This window comes from Hemiscyllium ocellatum, chromosome 4 (genome assembly GCF_020745735.1).
Source record: "Hemiscyllium ocellatum isolate sHemOce1 chromosome 4, sHemOce1.pat.X.cur, whole genome shotgun sequence".
NCBI classification, from domain to species: Eukaryota; Metazoa; Chordata; class Chondrichthyes; order Orectolobiformes; family Hemiscylliidae; genus Hemiscyllium; species Hemiscyllium ocellatum.
Window position 1 is genome coordinate 6552882 of NC_083404.1, and position 10583 is coordinate 6563464.

The following is a 10583-nucleotide window of genomic DNA, read 5'->3' on the forward strand; positions in this document are numbered from 1 at the left end:
TTGAAATTTGGTGGTGTTCCTGAGGTGGAATATTGTGAATGTGGGAATAAGGTAGAAAATTCAGTTTAAGGTCAAACCAAACGCCAAGGGCTAATTCCAGTCGACTAAATTCAAGTGAGCAACTCATAGAATCCCGACAGTGTGGAAGGAGGCCATTTGGCCCATCAGGTCTGCAGCGACCCTCCAAAGAGCATTCCACCCAGGCCTGCTCCCCATGCCATGGCCAATTCACCTAACCCGCTCATCTTTGGACTGCGGGAGGAGACCCACGCAGACACAGAGAGAATGTGTAAACTCTAAACAGACAGTCACCTGAAGGTGGAATCACACCTGGTCCCTGGCACTGTGAGGCAGCAGTGCTAACCACTGAGCCACTGGAGAAGTTAATGGGGTGACTTGCAGGGAGATGTTTGTCAAGGTTTTGTACAGCAACTCTATGACTGATTTAGGATATCTAGTCAGCATGGACAAGTTGGACCGAAGGGTCTGTATCCATGCTGTACAGCTTTAAGACTCTATGACTGTCTCCACTGAAACTGCCAAACCTGCTGAGTTTTTCCAGCAATTTCTGTTTTTGTTTCAGATAAATCTTATTGGGATTGAACTCGTTAAATATTAAATCTGCCCATTGCTGTCATAGAATAAACTAAACATTGTTATGTAAGTTAAGTGCCTGTTCTTGTTAGGATTCTACTGTGGTCTATCTTCAGACAAGCCCTTGCACTAAGAGTCGAGGAGCTTTAGCTGGGGTTGCTGTAGCACCCCATTCATGATACTTTGGAAAAGTGTCTGTTGCAGTTCTGTACATTTCCCTTTGGCAGCGTGAATGTTGGTTTTGTTACAGGCAATGTGCCTTTACTAACTTTACTTTGAAAGAGCAGAAAGGAGGATTGATGGTAGCAACCTACCTCAGTTAGTGGTTGGTAATATGACCATTGGGATTGGGTGGAGAGAGGAGACAGAGTCGTACAAGGGATTTACTTTCACAGAATCACAGCTAAGGGGGATCTTGGTAAAATCATGGATATGAGGATTTGGAAGGAAGTTGAGTTTAGGCATTTCCTTACTTTCCACATGTTTTGTTGGCAATTCTGCTCCTGCAACATAAGCTTTGTCCTCTCTTTGCAGCCCCATGGCCTTTCGGTGGTTTTGACTTCACCTGCAGTCTTCACTTTCACAGGCTCTGCGTGTCCCGAACGACACTTGGAAGCAGCGGAGATATTAGGTGGGAGAGCACAATTCTGGCTGATCACTTTGACAGTACAGTAGCGCCTCGACTTACGAACTTAATCCGTTCCGGGACCTGGTTCACGAACCGAAAAGTTCGCGAACTGAATCAATTTTTCCCATTGTTCGGATAGCATAAGAATGCTTGGACGTAGCTGTTCACAGCGCACGCGCCAAAGACGAATTGAATGAGATCACGCGGAGCCCGAGTGCTCAAGCGTGTAGCAAAGCAGAACAGTGAAACCACGTGGTCGCACACGGGCTTTTTGTGTTTGTACCTTCGTTCATACCTTGAATTTCGTACGTACGTTGAAGCAAAATTTTATGTACACCTGTTCGTAACCCGATTTGTTCAGGAACGGGGTCGTTCGTATGTTGAGGTGCTACTGTATGCAGAATTGAGCATTTGAAAGTGAGTTGGTAAAATCTGTGAAACGTACCTTTTCTTCAGTTCATTTCTGGTAATGTCCTTACAAAAACATTTTTACAAAATTCCGATTGATAAGGTTAACAGCTAATCTCATTGACTAACTGAATAAAATACAATGTATTTAGTCTGCACAGATTTTTCAGATCAGATTAACCATTAGATATAAATTCCACGTGTACAACATTGTTTACAGAGTCTCTTTCTGGTATGTGTGAATCAATAAAGTTACAGTTAGTAAAGAAACATTAGTGAATATTACTAAAATTAATATTAAGATATAGTGATTTATTCTTCTAGTGGTTCATTAGCAGACTGCAATTAATAAACTTGATCCAAACTAAATATCAAAGAGCTTTGTGTATAAAATGTATCGTAATTGCAAAACAGTTCCTGGCTGGCGAGAAATTCAGTTTCTCTGATTTCTACAAAGAATTTCTTTGTAAGGCCATAATCAACACAAGCTTTGTTGAAATAGTTAGTAATTGCATTCATTTTGCTTTTATGCACGTGATTTGATTGTCACATTTCCTGGAATCGGATGTAGAGGAGGGTTAAACGATGTTGTAATTTACTGAGTGTACTGAGTATACATCCCTTCCAGCTGATCCTACAAACTGAGCACTTTGTTTCCTACAGGGGCTGACGTGCGGACTGTGAAACGTGAAGATGCAGGGTTAGTTCTGGCTGAGACTCTTCGCAAATTCCTCTTTGAGTTGAAGGTTGAAGATGGTCTAACTGCAGTTGGTTACAGCAAAGAAGATATTCCAGATCTGGTCAAAGGAACTCTACCTCAGGTGTGTGGTAGTCTAAAGCACTGCTTCAGCAAGGAGAGATTAGTTTTTATTTTTACAAATTTAGGCACAATGGCTCGGTGGTTTGCACTGCTGCCTCACGGCGCTAGGGACCTGGGTTCAATCTTACCCTCGGGCAACTGTCTGGGTGGAGTTTGCACATTCTCCCTGTGTCTGCGTGGGTTTCCTCCAGGTGCTCTGATTTCCTCCCACACTCCAAAGATGTGCGGGTTAGATAGATTGGCCATGCTAAATTGCCCCATAGTGTTCAGGGATGTGCAGGCTAGGTAGGTTAGCCATGCAAAACGCAGTGTTACAGGGATAGGGGTGGGTTTGGCTGCGATGCTCTTTGGTGGGTTGGTGAATGCCCGATGGGCCGAATGGGCAAAAGTGAGGACTGCAGATGCTGGAAATCAGAGTCTAGATTACAGTGATGCTGGAAAAACACAGCAGGTCAGGCAGCATCCGAGGAGCAGGATAATCAACATTTCGGGCAAAAGCCCTTCATCAGGAATGAAGGCAGGGAGCCTCCAGGGGAGAGGTCAATGGGGAGAAGGTAGCAAAGAGTACAATGGGTATATGGGGGTGGGGATGGAGGTGATAGGTCAGAGGGGAGGGTGGAGTGGATAGGTGGGAAGGAAGATAGGCAGGTAGGACAGGTCATGGGGACAGTGCTGAGCTGGAAGGTTGGAACTGGGGTGAGGTGGGGGAAGGGGAAATGAGGAAACTGGTGAAGTCCACATTGATGCCCTAGGGTTGAAGTGTTCCAAGGCGGAAGATGAGGCGTTCTTCCTCCAGGCATCGGGTGGCGAGGGAGTGGCAGTGAAGGAGGTCCAGAATCTGCATGTCCTCGGCAGAATGGGTGGGGGAGTTGAAATGTTGGGCCACAGGGCGGTGTGGTTGATTGATGCGGGTGTCCCAGAGATGTTCCCTAAAGCGCTCTGTCCAGTCTCCCCAATGTAGAGGAAACCGCATTGGGAGCAACGGATACAATAAATGATATTAGTGGATGTGCAGGTAAAACTTTGATGGATGTGGAAGGCTCCTTTAGGGCCTTGGATGGAGGTGAGGGAGGAGGTGTGGCCGCAGGTTTTGCAATTCCTGCGGTGGCAGGGGAAGGTGCCAGGATGGGAGGGTGGGTTGTAGGGGGGGCGTGGACCTGACCAGGTAGTCACGGAGGGAACGGTCTTTGCGGAAGGCGGAAAGGGGTGGGGAGGGAAATATATCCCTGGTGGTGGGGTCTGTTTGGAGGTGGCGGAAATGTCGGCGGATGATTTGTTTATGTGAACGTTGGTAGGGTGGAAGGTGAGCACCAGGGGTGTTCTGTCCTTGTTACGGTTGGAGGGGTGGGGTTTGAGGGTGGAGGTGCAGGATGTGGACGAGATGCGTTGGAGGGCATCTTCAACCACGTGGGAAGGGAAATTGCGGTCTCTAAAGAAGGAGGCCACCTGGTGTGTTCTATGGTGGAACTGGTCCTCCTGGGAGCAGATACGGTGGAGGCGGAGGAATTGGGAATACGGGATGGCATTTTTGCAGGAGGTAGGGTGGGAAGAGGTGTAATCCAGGTAACTGTGGGAGTCGGTGGGTTTGTAAAAAATGTCAGTGTCAAGTCGGTCGTTATTAATGGAGATGGAGATGGAGAGGTCCGGGAAGGGGAGGGAGGTGTCAGAGATGGTCCAGGTAAATTAAGGTCAGGATGGAATGTGTTGGTGAAGTTGACGAATTGCTCAACCTCCTCATGGGAGCACGAGGTGGCGCCAATGCAGTCATCAATGTAGCGGAGGAAGAGGTGGGGAATGGTGCCGGTGTAATTACGGAAGATGGACTGTTCTACGTAGCCGACAAAGAGACAGACATAGTTGGGGCCCATACGTGTGCCCGTGGCTACCCCTTTGGTCTGGAGGAAGTGGGAGGATTCAAAGGAGAAATTGTTAAGGGTGAGGACCAGTTCGGCCAAACGAATGAGAGTGTCAGTGGAAGGGTACTGCTGGGGACGTCGGGAGAGGAAGAAACGGAGGGTTTGGAGGCCCTGGTCATGGGGGATGGAGGTGTAGAGGGACAAATGTCCTGTTTCCACACTGTAGGGATTCAGTGATTATCCAATAGAGGGACAAAACAAAATGTAATACAGGAAATAAGGGAAATAAATTGAAAAGTGGTGTATTTGTGAAAGATATCTCCCACCCTCTGTGTGCAGAAGTTCTTCCTAACATCTTCCCTGAACGATCTGGCCCTAACTCTCAGACTAAGCCCCATAATTCCAGAAACCCCAACCAATGAAAATAGTTTACTTTTTTCTAACTGATCTTTTCCTGTTAATATCTTGAAGATCAGATCACCCCTGAACTCTCTAAATTCTGGAGAAACAATTTGTACATTCTCTCCACATAACCATCACCCCCCTGAAATCCATGTATCTGAAGTTTTTCTTCAGGGAACCAGACCCATTGGCAGCTTATTCCAGGGGTATGTCGTGCATGTAAACAGAAACAGAACCACCTTTAACATCTTGGAGACAATAAACCATTTTTCTGCTGATCTCATTTAGGAGAGAGTAACAAAACTGTCACCAAGGCCTCAGACAGAGGAAGACCTGTCAGCTTTATTCGAGTCCTCTATGAAGCTGTATTAACCTTGTTCTATGAACAAGCTCAAAACTATATTAAGATAAGGGAACCTCACTGAATACAAAGGAATGTAAGCAAACCATTAGTTTTGTCAACCAACTCTGTCAATAAGTTTTAAATATGTTGTTGAAAATATTTCAAGTTAATGATAGTAATCAGTCATTATTTTATGATTTTCTGAATCACTAATTGCTTTATTATTTCACTGGCATGTATTGGTTACCTAGTACCATTGCAAGGTCAATAGAAAGATAAATCAGGCATGATAGTCATACTGCACAGAAACAGACCCTTCGGCCCAACTTATCTATGCCAACCAGGTTTCCTAAATTGAACTAATCCCATTTTGATTAAATTAGATGCACTACAGTGTGGAAAAAGGCCCTTCAGCCCAACAAGTCCATACCAACCCTCCAAAGAGTAACCCACCCAGACCCATTTCGCTCTGACTAATGTACCTAACACTATGGGCAGTTTACAATGGCCAATCCACCTAACCTGCAAATCTTTGGACTGTGGGAGGAAACCAGAGCACCCGGAGTAAACCCACGCAGATACGGGGAGAATGTGCAAACTCCACACAAACAGTTGCCCGAGGCCGGAATCGAACCTGGGTCCCTGGTGTTGTGAGACAGCAGTGCTAACCACTGAGCCACTGTGCCACCCCTTTTGTGTGCATTTGGCCCACATCCCTTTAAACCTTTCCTATTCATGTACCTGCTCAAATGTCTTTTAAATGTTCTAACAGTACCCGCCTTTACCATTTCCTCTGACAGCTTATTCCATACATGCACCACCCTCTGGGCGAAAAAGTTACCCCTCAGGTCCCTTTTAAATCTTTCCCCTCACACCTTAAACCTGTGCGCCGATGAAGGGCTAATGCATGAAACGTAGATTCTCCTGGTCGTTGGATGCTGCCTGACTTGCTGCGCTTTTTCAGCAACACACTCTCCACTCTGATCTCCATATCTGCAGTCCTCACTTTCTCCTAGGGAAAAGACCTTGGCTATTTGCCTTATTCCCTGCCCCTCATGATTTTAGAAACCTCTATGAAGTCACCCCTCAGCCTCCTATGCTCCGGGGAAAAAAACTCCCAGCCTATTGAATCTCTCCTTCTACCTCAAGCCCTCCAGTCTTAGTAACACCTTTGTAAATCTTTTTTTTGCACCCTTTCTAGTTTAATACCACCCTTCCCATAGCAGGGTAACCAGAATTGTGCACAGTACTTCAAATGTGGCCTTACTACTGCCTTGTACAGCTATAACGTGATTTCCCAACTCCTGTACTCAGTGCTCTGACTGATGAAGGCCAGCGGACTAAACACTTTCTTCACCACCCTGTCTTCCTGTGACGCTACTTTCAAGGAACTATGTACCTGAAACTATGTACCCTATTTCAACAACATTCACCAGGAGTCTCCCATAGACTGTGTAAGTCTTGCCCTGGTTTACCTGATCAAAATGCAACATTTCGCACTTATTTGAATTAAACTCCATCTGTCATTCCTCAGCCCACTGGTTCAGTTGAACAAGGTCCCATTGTAATCTTAGATAACCTTCTTCACCGTCCTCTATGGCACCAATTTCGGTGTCATCCACAAATGTACTAACCATGCTTCGTACATTCTCATCCAAATCCTTTGTCTAAACTGCCAACAACAGTGGACCCAGCGCCTAAACTTGCAGCACACCACTAGGCACAGGCCATCAGTCTGGACAACAACCCTCTATCACTGCCCTCCGTCTCCTACCATCAAGCCAACTTAGTATCTATGATAGAATTCCTGATCAGCCAGGGTTGAAAATTTTAAATCATTTGTATCCAAGCTAATTATCACATGTTATGAAGAATTTCATGACCTTAAAGAGGGTGCAGAGAAGATTTACTGTAATGGTACCAGGGACACATTCCTCTCTGCAGAGAAAATGGAAAATCTATCTCTGTCTTAAACACTCAATGTCTTGGCCTCCACAACCCTTTGCAGCAGTGAGTTCCACAGATTCACCACCCTCTGGCATCTCTGTTCTAAAGGGTTTATCCTTCCCCTCTGAGGCTGTGTCCTCGGGCCTTAGTCTCTCTTAACCAGTGGAAACATCTTCTCCATGTTACTGCTTTCTCCGGGTCTCTCAGTAAGTTTCAATCAGATCCCCCCTCATCCTTCTAAATTCCATCGAGTACAGACCTAGAGTCCTCAACCACTCCTCATATGACATGCCCTTCATCTCTGGGATCATTCTTGTAAACCTCCCTTGGACCTGTCTCCAACACCAGCACATCCTGCCTTAGGTACAGGGCCCAAAACTGTTTACAATATTCCAAATACAGTCTGACCAGAGCTGTACATCTCTGCTCATGTATTCTAGCCCTCTTGAAATGAAAGCTAACATTACATTCCTAATTGCCAACTAAACCTGTGTACAAATCTTAAGAGAATGCCGAACTTGGACTCCTAAGCTCCTTTGTCCTTCAGATTTCCAAAATCTTTCCCCATTTAGAAAATAATCTATGCCTCTATTCTTCCTACTAAAGTGCATAATCCCACTTTTTCCCTCACTGTATTCCATCTGCCACTTCTTTGCCCACTCTCCCACCCTGTTTAAGTCCTTCTGCAACCTCCCCACTTTGTCAACACTCTCTGGACCTCCACCTATCTCAGTGTCATCTGCAAACTTAGCACCAACCCCCTCCGATCCTTCATCCAGATTGTTTATGCATAACATGAATAGTTGTGGTCCCAACACTGAGCCCTGTGGAAGCCATCGGCTGCCATCCTGAAAAAGACCCCATTATTCCCACTCTCTGCTTCTGCCAGCCAGTCAATCCTCTATCCATGCTGGGGCCTTGCCCCAAACACCATGGATTCTTCTCTTATTTGGCTCCTGTGTGACACCTTGTTAAAGGCCTTCTGCAAATCCAAATAGATCACATTCATAGGCTTTCCTTGTCTAATCTGCTTGATACCTCCTCAAAGAATTCTAACAGATTTGTCAGGCATGTCCTCCCCTTGACAAAGCTTTGCTGACTCAGCCTTATTTTTACTACACACTTCCAAGTACTCCACAACCCCATCCTTAATAATGGACTCTAACATCTTACCAATGATAGATGTCAATATAACCAAACTACAGATTCCTGTCTTCTGCCTCCCCCTGTTCTGAACACTTTCCAAGTCCAGTGATCTTTGAAGAAGGATCACTTGTATATTATATGCATTGATGTGAATTTGGGTAAGGACAATAGATTTTCTTCCCTAAAGGGCATTCATGAAGCAGATGGGATTTTATAGCAATCAACAAACAGTTACATGGTCACCACTGAACTTGCTTTTCATTGAATTCCTCTTTCACTCTCTGTCATAGTGGGATTTCCACCCATTTTGGCAGAACATTAACCCAGGCTCTGGATCACTAATCCAGTGACATCACCACCATGCCACCAGTTTATAGCAGCTTGTTGATGGCAATATTTAAATCCTAAATCCAGGGCGATCCATTTAATTTTCAGACACCAATGTTAATGAGCAAGCCAGAATAAACTGGGGTAATGCAATAATATACACTGTCCTCACCAGTACTGCAATGGAGGTAAAGCAGAGTAATGGAACTTTCACTATGCATCTAACCAGACAATCTTAGACTCTTCAATAGAAACATTGTGCACAAAGTAGAGATTTTATTCTTCAGTAAAGTTATTTTAACAAATTTCAAAGAACAAGAATGGAATGGCTTGGACCCTGACCACTCCAGCTTCCTATCTGATTGTTAGTAGAATATATTTTCCTCTAGTTGTTAATGTGAATGAGAAAGCGTGCAGCGATCAGAGGAAGGTCTATACATATGTGTGACAAAATAGGATGATTTTGTATCTTTTTAATGGAGAGCTCTAGAAAAGAGCTGAAAACCATTGCATAGTGTGAGATTTATGACATTATGGGCGGCACAGTGGCACAGTGGTTAGCACTGCTGCCTCACAGCGCCAGAGACCTGGGTTCAATTCCCGCCTCAGGTGACTGTCTGTGTGGAGTTTGCACATTCTCCCCGTGTCTGCTTGGGTTTCCTCCGGGTGCTCCGGTTTCCTCCCACAGGCCAAAGATGTGCGGGTCAGGTGAATTGGCCATGCTAAATTGCCTGTAGTGTTAGGTAGGGGGTAAATGTAGGGGTATGGGTGGGTTGTGCTTCGGCGGGTCGGTGTGGACTTGTCGGGCCGAAGGGCCTGTTTCCACACTGTAATGAAATCTAATCTAATCATGTAATGACTGCTGGAAAGCAGCATTATATTTTAGTGTTTCTGTAGCATGAAAAAGAGTTGGGAGTGTTTTTTAACTGTAACAAAGAAGCTCTTAAAGAAACTCTCACAAATTGAGATTTGTCCCAGTTTGTTATACAGTTTTGCATGGCTTTGAGATACACTTCATTGCAAATTACATTCAAGAAGGCCTCATCGCATATCACAGAATCTTTTGTTCCAAAAGTGATCTCATGCCTGGAATAAATTGCTGTATCTTGGTCTTGTGAACTGTAAGAAAATATCCTAACAGCATTAAGTTGCTAAACAATATTGCTTTCTTTTACTATCATAGAGTTTCCATTGTGGAAAATATAATTCCTGCTGTTTTTCATTCAATTGTGATTTTAAAATGGACATACCACAAATAAATCTAGTTTACAGTGAATTAACTTGTCATGATCTTATATATTTCTCAGCTGCACATCACCGACTAACACTAATGCTTGTAAAACATTTGTAATCAGATTTCTGAAAGATGCAATATTCAAGGAATAATATCTTGAGCATTGTGATGAAGACATAATTTAATCACAGTTTCTGCAGAAAACATACTGATGGCTTTAAAGCAGATTTGGGGTTCTATCCCTATTGATTCATTATTTGTAGCATTATTATATAGTGTTATGCCTGTGTGAATGTGATATTGTTTACCAATTACTTTACAGAACAAGTCTGGACAATGCTGCGCCAAATCCCCAGATTAGCTCCGCTGTGCCTTTTTGGATTTTCTGACCATTTGATTCAGTCAGGGCAACCACCCATTTTATTTTACATTTTATTATCCAACACTTCCAAACCATACAAATCTTAATTTTCCTGTGTGTTCCTGAATAATATTTGCAACCTAACAGATACACAAAAGTGCAATAATTAAGGAATCCACTCATTTTAACATCCTACTTTTCATTTGCTTCAACACCAATGACTTCTGTGACTGACCCAGGCCCTCACTAATCCTCACACACGACAACGTGAAAAAGTACTTCATGAACAGAAAATGATTCTGATGAGTGGTATATATTCCTGACATATCAAGAGTGGCTTTGGGTATAAACGTATATGAATCATTTAAGTCTGTATCTTTATAAATACATTAAAGCAAAATAAGACAAGATGCAGAAGCAAACATCTAGTCTGTTCTGCCATTCAGCGAGATCATGGCTGTTCTGGTAAGCTTTAATCCCAGTTTCCTGCCTTTTCCCCATAACCCTTGATTCGCTT

The 10583-nt window shown here is 44.1% G+C and overlaps 1 protein-coding gene across 1 annotated transcript in view; it reads left to right on the forward strand.

The window, feature by feature from the left end:
• Window positions 1-5497, forward strand: part of adhfe1 (alcohol dehydrogenase iron containing 1) — a 41077-nt gene extending 35580 nt beyond the window's left edge. Inside the window, exons 12-14 of the mRNA XM_060822679.1 lie at window positions 1129-1225; window positions 2294-2451; window positions 4997-5497. Of these exons, the coding sequence (XP_060678662.1) occupies window positions 1129-1225; window positions 2294-2451; window positions 4997-5080 (339 nt within the window). The 3' untranslated portion in view covers window positions 5081-5497. The remainder of the gene's footprint in view (window positions 1-1128; window positions 1226-2293; window positions 2452-4996) is intronic.
• The last annotated feature ends 5086 nt before the right edge of the window (window positions 5498-10583 follow it).